General features: G+C 41.1%; 1 protein-coding gene across 4 annotated transcripts in view; it reads right to left on the reverse strand.

Moving 5' to 3' along the window:
- LOC106582401 (protein mono-ADP-ribosyltransferase PARP14) overlaps window positions 1-17,274 on the reverse strand; it is a 32,512-nt gene that overhangs the window by 14,725 nt on the left and 513 nt on the right. Inside the window, exons 2-20 of one of the 4 annotated variants that reach the window (XM_045704828.2) lie at window positions 15,723-15,919; window positions 15,587-15,608; window positions 15,158-15,325; window positions 14,375-14,614; window positions 14,003-14,245; window positions 7,690-9,761; window positions 7,355-7,472; window positions 7,130-7,234; window positions 4,238-4,300; window positions 3,971-4,147; window positions 3,657-3,841; window positions 3,521-3,563; window positions 3,289-3,393; window positions 3,071-3,133; window positions 2,761-2,937; window positions 2,368-2,543; window positions 2,173-2,284; window positions 1,966-2,085; window positions 1,789-1,851 (exon numbers count right to left, since the gene is read on the reverse strand). In XM_045704828.2, coding sequence (XP_045560784.2) covers window positions 1,789-1,851; window positions 1,966-2,085; window positions 2,173-2,284; window positions 2,368-2,543; window positions 2,761-2,937; window positions 3,071-3,133; window positions 3,289-3,393; window positions 3,521-3,563; window positions 3,657-3,841; window positions 3,971-4,147; window positions 4,238-4,300; window positions 7,130-7,234; window positions 7,355-7,472; window positions 7,690-9,761; window positions 14,003-14,245; window positions 14,375-14,614; window positions 15,158-15,325; window positions 15,587-15,608; window positions 15,723-15,919 — 4,449 coding nt within the window. Of the gene's footprint in view, window positions 1-1,788; window positions 1,852-1,965; window positions 2,086-2,172; window positions 2,285-2,367; window positions 2,544-2,760; window positions 2,938-3,070; window positions 3,134-3,288; window positions 3,394-3,520; window positions 3,564-3,656; window positions 3,842-3,970; window positions 4,148-4,237; window positions 4,301-7,129; window positions 7,235-7,339; window positions 7,473-7,689; window positions 9,762-14,002; window positions 14,246-14,374; window positions 14,615-15,157; window positions 15,326-15,586; window positions 15,609-15,722; window positions 15,920-17,274 lie in introns of all 4 variants that reach the window. The other 3 variants (XM_045704826.2, XM_045704829.2, XM_014165491.3) reach the window with 3 other exon arrangements.

Raw genomic sequence — 17,274 nt, forward strand, 5'->3', positions numbered from 1 at the left:
ATCAAAGCTGGGACCGAGAAACTGAAAAACAGCTTCTATCTCAAGGCCATCAGACTGTTAAATAGCCATCACTAGCTGGCTACCACCCGGTTACTCAACCCTGCACCTTAGAGGCTGCTGCCCTATATACATAGACATGGAATCACTGGCCACTTTAATAATGGAACACTCGTCACTTAAATCATTTTTACATACTGCTTTACTCATATCATATGTATATACTGTATTCTATTCTACTTTATTGTAGTCAATGCCATTCCAACATTGCTCGTCCTAATATTTATATATATATTTTAAATCCATTCTTTTACTTTAAGATGTGTGTATGGTTGTGAATTGTTAGATACTACTGCACTGTTGGCGCTAGAAACACAAGCATTTCACTACACCCGCAATAACATCTGCTAAAAATGTGTATGTGACCAATAACATTTGATTTGAAGTTGTCAATGCCAGGAGGTTTGTCATTATTGATTGATAACAATTTTTCCACCTCTCCCACACTAACTTTAGAAAATTAAAATGTACAATGCTTTTATTTCATTATTTGTTTTTTTATGCATGAATACGAAGGCTCACTGTTCGTTGTTGGCATTTCTTGCCTAAGTTTGCCCACTTTGCCAATGAAATAATCATTAAAATAATTGGCAACATGAAATGGTTTTGTGATGAATAAGCCATCTGAGTCGATGAAAGATGGCATTGAATGTCTTTCTGCCCATATTGTAATTTAATGTAGTCCAAAGTATTTTTCAATCATACTTTATATCATTGATCTTGGCTTCATAATACAGTTTCTTCTTCTTTTGTTGAGTTTAGTTACATAAAGTCACAAAGTCAGATGTACTTATTAGCCACTCCTTTTGCCCCATCTCTTTCAACCATACAGTTTTTCAATTCCTCATCAATCCATGGAGCCTTAACAGTTCTAGCAGTCAGTTTCTTAACTGGTGCATGTTTATGAATAATTGGAAGAAGCAATTTCATAAATTCATCAAGTGCCGCGTTTGGATGCATCTTATTAATCACATCAGACCAACAAATGTGTTTAACATCATCCACATATGAGTCACAGCAAAATATTTTGTATGATCTCTTATACATTATTTTAGGCCCAGCTTTTGGAACTTTGGCTTTTCTGGATATAGCCACTATATTGTGATCACTTCATCCAATGGGTACAGATACAGCTTTAGAACAAAGTTCTACAGTATTAGTGAAAATGTGATCCATACATGTGGATGATCTGGTTCCTAGTGTTTGTTTCCAGAACAGCTACCTTGTCCTTGAACCTCAGGAACTTGACCACTAACGGCCTGGACCTGTCACCTGGGCCGGTGCTGGGTTTTCCAAGCTTGTGGACACGCTCCACCAAGCTGCTAGGCCAAACAGCTCCCTAGACCCGGCAGGATCCCTGGACAGATATTAGCAATCCCAGCAACTGATGCCAACCGTGATGCGGGATCCAAACTCAAAAGGTAGCTAGCTAGTAACTAAACGTTTTCAATATAACACTTTTTCAGAGACTTTCAAAACAACAAACAGAGCCCTCCCTCACTCAACAGGAAGTGACGTCACCTGGTTTATCTCTGTGTGAGGTTGAAAATGTACAGTGCCTTCAAAGTATTCCCACCTCTTGACTTTTTCCACATTCTGTTGCGTTACAGCCTGAATTTGGATTGGTTTGGGCTTCCACAGACCGATGCACTCATATCTTAAACAACTGAACCGGGGACCGATGCATATCGATAAATCCGTTACATCCTTAATGTACATCAAGACTCATACCTAAGGCTTTGCACTCATCCACGACTGTCTGTCCAGCTGCTTTTAGAATGGCTCCTGATACACCTGCAGAGTGGGATAGGACATGAGTATAATCTTCAGCTGAAGACCTGTATGATGCAATAATATCAGGTATGTTTGGCTGATTCGAAAGTTGGAATTGGGGGAGGGGGATCTTACCAGAGTTCAGATCCAGACTCGAGTTTGTACTGTTGACGATGGCGTCCGTTTTCTCCTTAGTGATGTCACCACATACTACCTTGACCTTCACTGGCCCAATTATTGCTTCAATTGTGTTTCCTGGATGAAGGGAATCACAGAGAAAAGGGTAAGTAGCAGGCATTTAGCAGTAGAACACATTTTGCTACAGACTGGAATTGTACGAACCTGTCTGAACACTGGTGTCATCTTCTTCCTCAGAGTTGGTGTTCCACATATCACTGTCATCTTCATCACCATTAAGATCATCCTCAAGATCGTCGTCACTGGCGTCTTCAACCTGGTTTTGGAATCACAATGTTTACATTTAGTTGGTAAGGAAAGGTTAGTACATCAGATTTGTATTTCCTCAACATATTGTACCATCTGGCTTGTCTTCCACTGGTTGAGCCCCAGCTGAAACTCCTGCAGGATCTTGTCCTCATAGATGACGATGTAGATCAGTTTAATGATGGTAGAGGAGGAGCACAGTGATAGATGATCCTGGATGCCCTGGAGGATGGCACCAATAGAGTCTGTGCCGCTAAGGCCACCACCACCTACAATGGGAATCATACAAAATTACCTGCATTAGGTGGAGCTGAAAAATAGGACAAGAACCATTGGATGACTAGATTTTGAATGTGACAATTGAAAATGGCAGCATGGTGGTAGCCTAAAAAAATGATTTGATGGGGTAATTCAGAGTTTTTAATAACAACAGTTTTTTTTAAAGAACCTGTAACAACGCTGAATGACTAATAAACCATTGCCCACCAGTGCCAACAGCAGGGAAGGACACGGTGGTGATCTGTTTGTCCTCACAGCACTCCAGGACCTTGGTGACTCGTTGTGTAGCGTCAGCCACAGAGTGGGGCCCCAGTATGTGGATGATGAAGTTACACTGAAGGGCCCCGCCGCTGGTCACCCCTGCTGCATCAGCCCTTAGAGGGCCTGGATAAAGCAGATGTCACACACAGAGAGAAAGCAGGAGAGCGAGAGAGCGAGCGAGCGAGAGAGAGAGTGTCAGACTGAATGGCTGTGATACACCACAGGTGAATTGTTATGGAAGATGGGAGACACTCACAAATGGTTTTGCACTCCTGTTCAACTGCGCTCCCAGCTGCTTTGACAATCGCCGCACTAACTCCTGAACATAACATGTTTAAAATGAGGTCCTATCCTTAAAATCAATTTGAAAAAAGACTGTATGGAGAAAGTTATATTCACAGAATAGCTAGTACTGTACTTTCTGTAGTGCGCTAACAATGTACCATTTTATGTTTGTTTTTTCCATATACAGACCTCCTGTTAAGTTGATATCAGCATTGGTGCTATTCACAATGGCTCTGACAGTTTCTTGAGTAATGTTGCCTTTCCTCAATTCAATTCTGACACCATGGATCTTTACTAGGGGTCGGAAAAGGTTAACATTTCAACGACAAACATTATTGTGATGATGACAACCAACGCAAATGTTGAAATAGAACAATGCAAATTCATTTAAAATGTAAACAAAGATGTATCAAAATCCAACCTTGATTTGGGGGAAGACTGGACTGAGAAGGTGTGGATGCAGCCTAGATAAAACCCATAACCTTAAGTTATTACACGCGTCAACCAAACAAAACCACAGAACATGTCCACCTGAGCCTTAGTCAAACTAAATCTACCTGCTTGATGTTGTGTGGGCGCAGGTTACTTTTGTTAAAGTAATTTCTCATGGAGTCAAAGATCTTCTGCTCAAAGGCCACTATGAAAATGATTTTGATGCTGGATGAGGTCATCCGTGATGTGTGGCTCTCCAGTCCTTTTAGAATGGCCTTGATGCAATCTTTGGGTTCAACGCCACCTTGCCCTAAAGCGTAAGACATCACCATCCAAAGTGATAGATAGATCATTTGAAACCAATAAATGTATTGATTAATCAATACAAGTGACACCGGAATGGAACTTTTAGTTTTACACTACATTTCAGTTGAATCACCTGTGCCAATAGTAGGGATGGACACTGTGGCTGCATTCTGGCTCTCACACAGCTGAAGGACCTTCTCTATGGAGGTGATGATATCTGCAGAAGTCTTGGGCCCAACCATCTGAGCTATGTTTTTACAGTTTAGGTTCCCACCATGTGTGAGTACAACACCATCGGCCTTTAGCATACCTGGGGAAATTGGGACACAAAGTAAATTCTACAAACCTCAATGCACTTCAATTTCTGGACATATAAAGACTTAATAAAATAATACTCAACCAATTATTTTGCATTCATCTGCTACAGATTTCCCAGCCGCTTTCAGGATGGCTCCAGAAACCCCTTTCAAGTCATTGAGTATGACATATGTTAATTAAAGAGCGACAAACAAAAACAAAACTTTTCTGGTTGAAAATGGCCTATGTGGAAACATTTATTCAGACATTTTTTCCATGCCAAAAATGAAAACATGAAGCAGACCAAAATTTGTTCCTTTAAAAACCTGCTGTATTTAAAATATTGTGTGCTTCAGCTTGGAAATAAATACATGTGACTCTGGATGACAACATAATGTTTGTTTGTTTGTTTCAAACATCAGGGCTGTTTTCCTAACAAAGTAAAATTTGCTTCGTGTTTCGTTTCTTTGCCACGATCCTAACGAGTATTGCGATACTGCTATCATCCCGGCCCTAGAGGTTATTAGGGAAAAAAAGGGTATGTCACGGAATGCGGGGTACGTAACAGTTTTCCTTGGATTGGGTTTATTTCAATCCTGCCCACATGCCCACAGCCGGCAGCACACAAGTCATCACCAATTTGGAGTGGCTGCTGAACATGACTGATCATAATGCCCAGCACACTGACCATGGACAAATTGGTTTAACTTTGGATATCCCTACGCGGCTAGTTAGGGACCATCAGTAAAATACGCAATGTACAGTTGAAGTCGGAAGTTTACATACACCTTAGCCAAATACATTTAAACTCAGTTATTCACAATTCCTAACAATGTAATCCTAGTAAAAATTCCCTGTCTTAGGTCAGTTAGGATCACCACTTTCTTTTAAGAACGTGAAATGTCAGAATAATAGTAGAGAGAATGATTTATTTCAGTTTTTATTTCCTTCATCACATTCCTAGTGGCTCTGAAGTTTACATACACTCAATTAGTATTTGGTAGCATTGCCTTTAAATTGTTTAACTTGGGTCAAACATTTCAGGTAGCCTTCCACAAGCTTCCCACAATAAGTTGGGTGAATTTTGGCCCATTCCTCCTGACAGAGCTGGTGTAACTGAGTCAGATTTGTAGGCCTCCTTGCTCGCACACACTTTTTCAGTCCATTTTCTATGGGATGAGGTCAGGGCTTTGTGATGGCCACTCCAATACCTTGACTATGCTGTCCTTAAGCCATTTTGCCACAACTTTGGAAGTATGCTTGGGGTCATTGCCCATTTGGAAGACCCATTTGCGACCAAGCTTTAACTTCCTGACTGATGTCTTGAAATGTTGCTTCAATATATCCACATCATTTTCCTACCCCATGATGCCATCTATTTTGTGAAGTGCACCAGTCCCTCCTGCAGCAAAGCACCCCCACAACATGATGCTGCCACCCCTGTGCTTCATGGTTGGGATGGTGTTCTTCGGCTTGCAAGCCTTCCCCTTTTTCCTCCAAACATAACAATGGTCATTATGGCCAAACAGGTATATTTTTGTTTCATCAGACCAGAGGACATTTCTCCAAAAAGTACGATCTTTGTCCCCATGTGCAGTTGCAAACCGTAGTCTGGCCTTTATGGCAGTTTTGGAGCAGTGGCTTCTTCCTTGCTGAGCGGCCTTTGAGGTTATGTCGATATAGGACTCGTTTTACTGTGGATATAGATACTTTTGTACCTGTTTCCTCCAGCATCTTCACAAGGTTCTTTGCTGTTGTTCTGGGATTGATTTGCACTTTTCGCACCAAAGTACGTTCATCTCCAGGAGACAGAACACGTCTCCTTCCTGAGCGGTATGATGGCTGCGTGGTCCCATGGTGTTGATACTTGCATACTATTGTTTGTACAGATGAACATGGTACCTTCAGGCGTTTGGAAATTGCTCCCAAGGATGAACCAGACTTTTGGAGGTCTACAATTACAAGGTCTTTTTTCTGAGGTCTTGGCTTATTTCTTTTGATTTCCCCATGATGTCAAGCAAAGAGGCACTGAGTTTGAAGATAGGCCTTGAAATACATCCACAGGTACACCTCCAATTGACTCAAATTATGTCAATTAGCCTATCAGAAGCTTCTAAAGCCATGACATAATTTTCTGGAATTTTCCAAGCTGTTTAAAGGCACAGTCAACTTAGTGTATGTAAACTTCTGACCCACTGGAATTGTGATACAGTGAATTATAAGTGAAATAATCTGTCTGTAAACAATTGTTGGAAGAATTACTTGTGTCATGCACACAGTAGATGTCCTAACCGACTTGCCAAAACTATAGTTTGTTAACAAGAAATTTGTGGTGGTTGCAAAACGAGTTTTAATGACTCCAACCTAAGTGTATGTAAACTTCTGACTTCAACTGTACATTGGACAATATTTGTAAATTTCAATATGTCCAAATTGAAATGACATAAAAACCTCAAACCAACAAGTATTTGTAGAAATGAATATACAAATATTGAAAGAATTTAATGAGAAAACTAAAAAGGTGTGTGTAACATGAAAATATTCTCCCATTTATATTGTGTAATATATTGACTAGCCCGACAGATAGGCTATCCAAAGTCAAACCAACTTTGCCAAAGTCGTGCACCGGCCCGCTGAAGCTAATTGGCGAAAGAAGTTTGCTAGCTAACCTATGCTACTTCCAGACACAAGACCTGGTTAGACTGTTTTAAGGTTATCTGGAAAGGTGAGTGACTGTAGCTGTGTACTGTTTTTGTCAGAGTGAATGTAGAAACTCTTCTCATGTGCGAACACATACAAGAGACACCCACATCAAAGCACGGCTCCAAGACCCAAATCTCGTTCTCAGGTGCGTTTCCTAATGAGGACGATTGAAACCGAGGCTAAATCAGTAGGTTCAGCAACCCTCTAAAGACTTGCGACTAACCTGAACTAAAACCTAAAAGTGTAAATTGAGATAATTTGCCTAATTGTGAACATTGAATCTGACACTTACCATTGTTCAGATTGAGATTTTGGTTGTTGGAATTCACTATGACATCCACTGTCTCTTTGGTGATGTCACCCTTCTTCAGGATCACTGACACGCCACCTATAATCACTGTTAATAGAGGAGAGAAGTCTGAGTGAAGACACGGCATGCTATAGGTTTCCTGCAGTATTTATCTTTATGGTAACACACAAATATATGGTTGAAGGAAATAACCTTTGATGTCTGAACCTGGTTTAGCCGCTAGGGGTGGTGGTGGAGGTGTGTTATGTGAGGCGTTGGCTGCAGGGGGAGAAGTTGGAGTTGTGCCTGTTGCTGGTTTGCTGGTTTTTTGTTGACGACGATAACCCTGTTAAATTAAGCAGGACAAAAGAGGTTTCACTTTCAACAGGAATACTTGACCCCATTTACAAATGCCACTGTACATTTCCTCTTGAATCACACCCATGAATGTACCGTGGTTTGACTTGGTATGTTAAATCTAAGGTAGAGCCGGGTGGCATTCTAAACAAAAAAACCTGTGCAACTAGATCAACATGGAATGCTATGTGGAGAAGCAGACTTACCTTTCCTTCAATGGCTGACTGGAACTCCTCCACTAGCTTGGCATCAGAGTCGATCACAAATATGCTCCTCAGTTGGGGGGATTTCTGATCAGTGTAGATGAAATCTAGGATTCCCTTGATAACTGCTACACAGCTTTCTTTGACAGAAAAACCAAAGGTGCCATACCCCATCACTGGCATGCCTATGGAGGCACACTTCTTGTTTTCTGCTCCCAATAAACTGTCCCTGACAGCAGACTGCAGATAGACAGAGTTGAGAGGTGTGGAAGCCTTCCCCAATACAGGAATGCCTGCATAGATGAGGTGTTTAGCTCCAAGGGTTCCTGGGTTGGACAAGACCACATCTCCCGCCTGTAGAGTTTGCCTTTCCTTCAGGAACTTGTCACACACCTTCCTGATCTCAGGCCCACCCATCTGAAGGAATTGTTTGGCGATCGGAGTATCGAAGGCCAGGCTGCTGCTCAGAGGGCAGATCAGAGCATCTGCAGCATGTTGGGAGATGTTACCCTGACCCACAGTTAAAGTGATGCACCCTTCTATGTCGTAGCTGTATTTCTGGCAGAGGGTAATCAATGGTGATAGGAAAAGTTTACACCCTAAATCCTTGGCCTTAGCCTGCAGAGCAACTTTGTTCTTCTCCAGGACTTTGGACTTGCCGGCTTCGGAGTATGTGTACTTCTCCGTCGTTATTGTACTGACCTGCTGTTTCACTGCATCTAAGGCCTCTTTGATTTTATCGCTCGCTGCAGTGATCTTCAGGCAAGGGGATCCTTGTGTTTTGCATGGCAGTATAGTCACGCCAAGGGCCTTAATTTCAGGGACCTCTGAGAGTGTCATACAAGAGGCCACATACTGTACTTCCTGCACTGATTTGAGAGGGACGTCCGCTGTTTCTGGCTTCTTGTTATCCAGGTATCCATTTAACTTCCCTGACACATCTGCTACAACATTGGAGAATCCACAGACACCGATCTTCTCCTGCGAAACTGAGATGCTGACATTGTGGTTGTTCTTGGTGGATTTGAGCTCACCGTTGAGTCCGGCAAAGAACTGCAGCCATTGTTCGCCCTTTGTCACGTGGGTTTGGTCTGGTGTGAGTTTGATGACTTCCTCTTTGATGACCTCGTATAGTTTGTCTTCAGCTCTCTGGATGTCAGTTCTATCTGCTAGGATCTGGATGGAATCATTACCAAGGAGAAACACAGACGATATGTTGTTCTGGGAAAAGTGGTTCTTCTCAATCTTCTTCAGGTCCACAGACTTTAGGAACTCCATCAGAGGCATTGATATCTCAAGGAGTTTGGCTTCAACGTTCCCCAGGGCCTCTTTCACGACACCTTCTGCTGTGCTCACCTGGTTCTCCAAACCCTTTAGGCAGATGATAAAGCTTTCTTCATCTTTAGAAAACCCTACGTCCACTAGTTTACCAGAGACGAGATCACAAATGAAATCAAGCTTTTCCTTAGAGTCCAGTGGGATTTTTCTTAATACCGTGTTCCTCTCCCTCTCGAGCTCATCACTAGCCTTTTTCACCATTTGCTCAATCTTCTCCACTAGGGTCTTCACCTCATTCTGCACACACACCACAACTATCTCAGCACTGGTGCTCCTGTAAGAGATGCTAGCGCCAGGGGATATGAGGCCAAGGCAACCGCTCTCAATCCTTTCCCAGACCTCCATCTCTATGGGCAGCTGAACCTCTTTATATTTCTCTAGCAAGGCCAGAGCCTCTCTCCGGGCTTTCCTCTCCCATGTAGGGAACAATCTGAGCATGCCCAAAGACTCATTCTCCATGGTCATGTCCAGTTCCATCTGAGGGGGTTCTGTACTCATGTTGAAGGAAACTCTAGCATGGACCCTAAGGAGTACAGTTGTAATTTCCTGCTTGCGGGTCTTGTCACGGTTAATGAAGTCAAGGAGTTCCACACTGAGTGGAAGGGTCACTTTAGTGGGGATGTCTGAGAGGAGGGCTGTTTGTCCCGTCAAAGCCTTCTGCAGGCTGGAGTAGAACAGCTGAGCTATGAGGTCGACCCCACCAAAACGATGCTTGTGTTCTGCCACCTGATGGGCAACTGGAACAAGGACAACAGGGGACAGAATGAATTACTACTGAATTGCCTTAAAGACATCATCCATTTCTCCTGTTGAAAAGTGATATCCCAACTAGAAATACAGTAAAGTACACACACTAAAGCAAACAAAAATATACAGTATCAGTCAAAAGTTTGGACTAACCTACTTATTCCAGGGTTTTTCTTTATTTTTACTATTTTCTACATTGTAGAATAATAGTCAAGATATCAAAACTATGAAAAACACATATGGAATCATGTAGTAACCAAAAAAAGTGTTAAATATTTTATACTCCTCAAAGTAGCCACCCTTTGCCTTTGACAGCTTTGCACACTCTTGGCATTCTCTCAACCAGCCTAACCTGGAATGCTTTTCCAACAGTCTTGAAGGAGTTCGCACATATACTGAGAACTTGTTGGCTGCTTTTCCTTCACTCTGCGGTCCAACTCATCTCAAACCATCTCAATTGGGTTGAGGTCGGGTGATTGTGGAAGCCAGGTCATCTGATGTAGCACATCACTCTCCTTCTTGGTCAAATGGCCCTTACACAACCTGGAGGTGTAGGTCATTGTCTCGTTGAAAAACAAATGATAGTCCCACTAAGCACAAACCAGATGGGATGGCGTATCGCTGCAGAATGCTGTGGTAGCCATGCTGGTTAAGTGTGCCTTGAATTCAACATAAATCATGAGTGTTACCAGCAAAGCTCCCCCACACCATCAAACCACCTCCTCCATGCTTCACGGTGGAAACAACACATGCAGAGATCATCCGTTCACCTACTCTGCATTTCACAAAGACACAGCGGTTGGAACCAAATTTGGACTCCTCAGACCAAAAGGACAGATTTCCACCGGTCTAATGTCCATTGCTCGTGTTTCTTGGCCCAAGCAAGTCTCTTCCTCTTATTGGTGTCCTTGCAGCAACTCGACCATGAAGGCCTGATTCACGCAGTCTCCTCTGAACAGTTGATGTTTAGATGTGTCTGTTACTTGAACTCTGAAGCATTTATTTGGGCTGCAATTTCTGAAGCCGGTAACTCTAATGAACTTCTCATCTGCAGCAGAGGTAACTTTGGGTCTTCCTTTCCTGTGGCAGTCCTAATGAGAGACAGTTTCATCATAGCGCTTGATGGTTTTTGCGACTGCACTTGAAGAAAAGATATTGAAATTTTTGGTTACTACATGATTCCATACAGTTGAAGTCAAAAGTTTATACATACACTTAGGTTGGAGTCATGAAAACACGTTTTTTCCAACCACTCCACAAATTTCTTGTTAACAAACTATAGTTTTGGCAAGTTGGTTAAGGACATAACTACCTTGTGCATGACAAGTTATTTTTCCAACTATTGTTTACAGACAGATTATTTCACTTATAATTCACTGTATCACAATTCCAGTGGGTCAGAAGTTTACATACACTAAGTTGACTGTGCCTTTAAACAGCTTGGAAAATTCCAGAAAATAATGTCATGGCTTTAGAAACTTCTGATATGCTAATTGACATCATTTGAGTCAATTTGAGGTGTACCTGTGGATGTATTTCAAGGCCTACTTTCAAACTCAGTCTGGTTCATCCTTGGGAACAATTTCCAAACGCCTTAAGGTACCACGTTCATCTGTACAAACAATAGTATGCAAGTATCAACACCATGGGACCACGCAGCCGTCATATCGCTCAGGAAGGAGACGTGTTCTGTCTCCAAGAGATGAACATACTTTGGTGCAAAAAGTGCAAATCAATCCCAGAACAACAGCAAAGGACCTTGTGAAGATGCTGGAGGAAACAGGTACAAAAGTATCTATATCCACAGTAAAACGATGGGGACAAAGATCGTACTTTTTGGAGAAATGTCCTCTGGTCTGATGAAACAAAAATAGAACTGTTTGGCCATAATGACCATCATTATGTTTACAGGAAAAAGGTGGAGGCTTGCAAGCCGAAGAACACCATCCCAACCGTGAAGCACAGGGGTGGCAGCATCATGTTGTGGGGGTGCTTTGCTGCAGGAGGGGATGGTGCCCTTCACAAAATAGATGGCATCATGAGGTAGGAAAATGATGTGGATATATTGAAGCAACATCTCAAGACATCAGTCAGGAAGTTAAAGCTTGGTCGCAAATGGGTCTTCCAAATGGACAATGACCCCAAGCATACTTCCAAAGTTGTGGCAAAATGGCTTAAGGACAACAAAGTCAAGGTATTGGAGTGGCCATCACAAAGCCCTGACCTCAATCCTATAGAAAATGTGTGGGCATAACTGTAAAAGCGTGTGCAAGCAAGGAGGCCAACAAAACCTGACTCAGTTACACCAGCTCTGTCAGGAGGAATGGGCCAAAATTCACCCAACTTATTGTGGGAAGCTTGTCGAAGGCTACCCGAAACGTTTGACCCAAGATAAACCATTTAGAGGCAATGCTACCAAATACTAATTGAGTGTATGTAAACTTCTGACCCACTAGGAATGTGATGAAAGAAATAAAAGCTAAAATAAATCATTCTCTCTACTATTACTCTGACATTTCACATTCTTAAAATAAAGTGGTGATCCTAACTGACCTAAGACAGGGAATTTTTACTTGGATTAAATATCAGGAATTGTGAATAACTGAGTTTAAATGTATTTGGCTAAGGTGTATGTAAACTTCCGACTTCAACTGTATGTGTTATTTCATAGCTCTGATGTCTTCACTATTATTCTACATTGTAGAAAATAGTAAAAATAAAGAAAAACCCTGGAATGAGTAGGTGTGTTCAAACTTTTGACTGGTATTCTATATGTTTTGAGCAAAATTGTGTTTTTTTAGACAACTTCAATCTTCAAGGAGTAGGTCTGATGGTCAGATGTGATGTCATCAGCCTCCCTCCTCGCTTGAGGAACAATAAGAGCAATAGAGAACAGAAGAGGAAAGTCCTCCTCCCTCACTTGTGCCATTTCATGTCATTCTGGGACCACCTATTGAGATGTGCATTTTGTTAAAACCTCTTTGGACTAGGCGTTCCGCTAGCGGGACAACTTCCGGTGAAACTGGAGGGAGCGCAATTCAAATAAATAATCATAAATATTATGGATATTAAACATTTAGGTACATACAAGTGTCTTACATCGGTTGAAAGCTTAGATTTTTGTTAATCTAACTGCACTGTGCGATTTACAGTAGCCATTACAGCAAAAGCACGCAATGCGATTGTTTGAGGACGGCGCCCCACATCAAAATATTTTTCCACCGGCACAAGTTTCATAAATTCGCAAATTGCGATTAAATATACAATTACTTTTTGAAAATCTTACTCTGATTTGTCATCCAAAGGGTCCCAGCTATAACATGTGGTGTTGTTTTGTTAGACAAAATCATTCTTTATACCCCAAAAACTCTGTTTAGTTGGCGTCATCGATTTGAGTAATCCACTTGTTTAACATGCAGAGAAAGGAATCGGAAAATATACCGCTAAACTTTGTTTCAACAACTCAAAATACATTTCTATTGACTCCTCAGATACCCTAAAATGTATTCAAACTATAATATTTCTTATGGAAAGAAGTATGTTCAATAGGAAACCGATTTTAGCAGGGGCGTCTTGTCTTCATCGCGGGCCCAAACACGAATTTCCAAAACTGTGTCCCTCTACTAAAACGGATAATTCTTATTCGTTTTGGAAGTTACAAGCCTGAAACCTTGAACATAGACTGCTGACACCCTGTGGATGCCACCCTGTGGATGCTATTGCATCCTGGGAGCTAGAATTCAGTATGCCCCTATACTTTCCATTGTAAGAGCATGGGCTCTCAACAAAAAAAAGTCTGGTTATTTTTTCTTTGGATTGTCTCCTACCATATCTATTGTGTTATAGTCTCTTATATTATTTTAACATTTCTACAAACTTCAAAGTATTTTCTTTCCAATGGTACCAATTATATGCATAACTTGGCTTCAGGGCCTGAGCAACAGGCAGTTTACTTTTGGCACTTCAGTCAGGCGGAAATTGAGGAAAAAGGGGCCTAGCCCTTTAAGTTAATCAGGTGTTAAATTAGGTGTTAAATGAGACTGGAGGAGGACTTGAACACTATATTGTATTTCCAATTGTAACTGTTTGGAAATACCAGGATAGCACACGGAGGTAACGCATTACGCTTTGAAATACATAATATACAATGTGCATGTACAACTATTGATACAACTGTAGGCCTACACACAACATAATTTCTACAGCATAATGTCATTGAAAAGGGCCCTACCATGACAGTCTTCAAAGGTGATGACCATGCTCTTGCCCTTTGTAACCCAGATCTGGGACCTGATAGCCCCTCCTTTGCTCCTCCTGCTGGAGAAGTAGAGATTCAGGGCCTCCTCCACCTCTCCTTTGATTTGGCTCATGTCCCCCTGGACAAGGACAGAGTCTGTCAGCTCTAAACGGCAAGCCCCAATCTCCATACCCTGGAACTTCTTTGACACGCATTTCCTAAGGAAGGACTTTATGTCTGCGGAACATGGATAGATAGATTGATAGTTAGAATAGTGTTGTATTTTGCTGTTTGGTCATGCAACTTAATTGAATGGTGTAATAGTGATATGGTGTATACATATTTTTGATGCATCTGTGGACCCACCAATGTCCTGTTTGAAGGTGACCACTACTCTTTCTCCATCGTCAAGGGTCTCCCAGACATGTTCAGCCCCTTGGCTGCAGCTGCCGATGTATAGAGAGACAATGTCGCACTTGCAGGTCTCGTTGAACCCAGTCAGGATGAAGCGTCTGTTGTCCAGTTTCCCTTCAACAGCTGTCTCATTGTACACCTCCACAGAAATGCCATACTGATGCTCCTTCTTGGCAAGGACTTTCTCTGCATCTGAGAGGAGATAGTAGGTACAGTATTTATTGGTGGGCATGAATGATCAAGCAGACTCAAGAAATAAACTCATGTAATGTTCACTTGATGATATAAGTAGATGACATGTCACAATGTCATCACATGTCACCATGTCAATGTCATCACATGTAACAATGTCAATGTCATGAAACAATCAAGCAATGTCATCACATGTAACAATGTAAATTATCTGAGATACAAAGACTCACTGAATAAAAATCAACATGTTTGTTTCAAATAGCAGCCATTGTGTTCTAGTGACCGAGAAGGAATCATTTCCTTATGAGCCCTATTCCCAGCTGAGATGACTAATGGTATTTTACAGTCAAAGGAAAGTAACCTCTGAATGATACACAAGTATCATAGATGATCTAATTAGTGCTTATCGTGACAGGTACAAACTTGAACATTGAAAGCAATACAAGTGGTTAACAACTCCCACATACAGTAAATCCACAATATAATATTAATTTGAAGAAAGAACATTTTCATTAGATGAGTCTATGGGAAAACACTCCTTACCTGACTGACAGGACAGTTTAAGGACCCAGCTATTCTTTCCATGTCTTGTAATGCTGACCTCTCCTTCTTCTAAAGCAAACTGCTCAAAATACAAGTTAAGGAGCTCCTTTTCACATTCCTTGGTGGTTCTGACAAGTAGTAATTTTATGTCATCATCCGTCACTGAATCTGAAAAACAAATAGACACACAGAATGAACATTACTGTGATTTCCCTATTGATTTAATATCTTATTAAAGTGTCAATATTTAAGTTTTTGATTTTTTTCCCCCCACAGCAGTTTAGATGGTACAATTATTCTCTACACTATATTAGTTTATTTTGTCACATAAACTGAAATTAGGAAAATGATTATAGTTTTAGCAACCAGGAAATTGCGGAGTGAATTCTGCATAGTGCAACTTTAAGTATATTTATGAATGAGTCTTACCTGCTAGACTCTCTGACACTGGCTGATACATCACAGACAAAGACACAGAGAAAACACATTAGTAGGTCCAAATGCTGTAATGCTGTACATTGCCAACTCTAACTTGATACAATATAAGCAACACATAAAGAATTACCTTCTCTTCAACGTTAGGAGAAGACTTTCCTAGGAAAGTCAGTTTGTCTTTTGTAGGGCGAGGGAAGACTGGTGGTTTAACTTTCTTCACTTCTGTTTCACCGCCATCTTCCTTCAGTTTCACTTGAAGCTCAACCACCCCAAAAGGGATTTTGAAATCAATTTTATGGCATTTTCTATCCAACACGTTCTGCAGAGCTGAGGAGGAATTGACAAACCATCATTACATACTTATCTTACAAAAACTTATGTGGCTCTTAAGACACAGGTTACATTACTGAACTAAATTATTTTGGTATTTGGAGCTCTATACCCACTGGGTACATAAGTCAATTCAACGTCTATTCCACGTTGGTTCAACGTAATTTCATTGAAATTACGTGGAATCAATGTTGATTCAACCAGTGTGTGCCCAGTGGGATAGTTTCTAACACCATTATCACCATTCAGCACAGCCTACTCACAAGGCTCATAGTATATTTAAGCAATAAGGCACAAGGGGCAGTGTTATATGGCCTATTTATACAACGGATGGGTCTAATCCTGAATGCTGATTGGTTAAAACCGTATTCCAGCCGGTGTCTATTCCACAAGTTAACACCAGCTAAATGTGACGTTAAAATGCCTATTTACTTTGTTCCATCTGACTGGGCAATCCAATGTCTCAACCCAGCCAGGCAATTTATAAACTCCACTATAAAAAGCATCTAGACATTATCTCACATTTCTTTTGGACTAACATTTAGTTTTCAACAGCGGAGATTTGTATAAACCTTGATGTCAACACCCGTGCCAATATATCCTCCAAACACCGGCTTCTCAGGCATTATCACTTAAATACCATGCTAAGGGCTGTTCTTACGCACGACGCAACTCGGAGTGCTTGGATACAGCCCTTAGCCGTGGTATATTGACCATGTACCACAAACCCGGATGTGCCTTATTGCTATTATAAACTGGTTACAAACGTAATTAGAACATAAAAAATATATGTTTTGTCATACCCCTGGTGTATGGTCTCATACAGTGATGTAAAGTACTTAAGTAAAAATACTTTAAGGTACTACTTAAGTTGTTTTTTGAGGTATCTGTATTTCACTTTAGTATTTCTATTTTTGACAACTTTTACTTCACTACATTCCTAATGAAAATAATGTACTTTTTACGCCATACATTGTTCCTGACACCCAAAAGTACTCGTTACATTATGAATGCTTAGCATGACAGGAAAATGATCCAATTCACACACTTATCAAGAGAACAACCCTGGTCATCCCTGCTGCCTCCGATCTGATGGACTAACTAAACACATGTGCTTCGTTTGTAAATTATGTCTGAGTGTTGGAGCCTGCCCCTATCTATCCGTAAATTAAAAAAATAAGAAAATGGTGCGTCTGGTTTTCTTAATATAAGGACTTTGAAATAATTCATAATTTTACTTTTGTACTTAATTATAAATTGGGTGGTTCAAGCACTGAATGCTGATTGGCTGAAAGCCGTGGTATATCAGACCATATACCACGGTTATGACAAAACATTTATTTTTACTGCTC

Source organism: Salmo salar, chromosome 21 (assembly GCF_965601325.2).
Source record: "Salmo salar chromosome 21, fSalSal1, whole genome shotgun sequence".
NCBI classification, from domain to species: domain Eukaryota; kingdom Metazoa; phylum Chordata; class Actinopteri; order Salmoniformes; family Salmonidae; genus Salmo; species Salmo salar.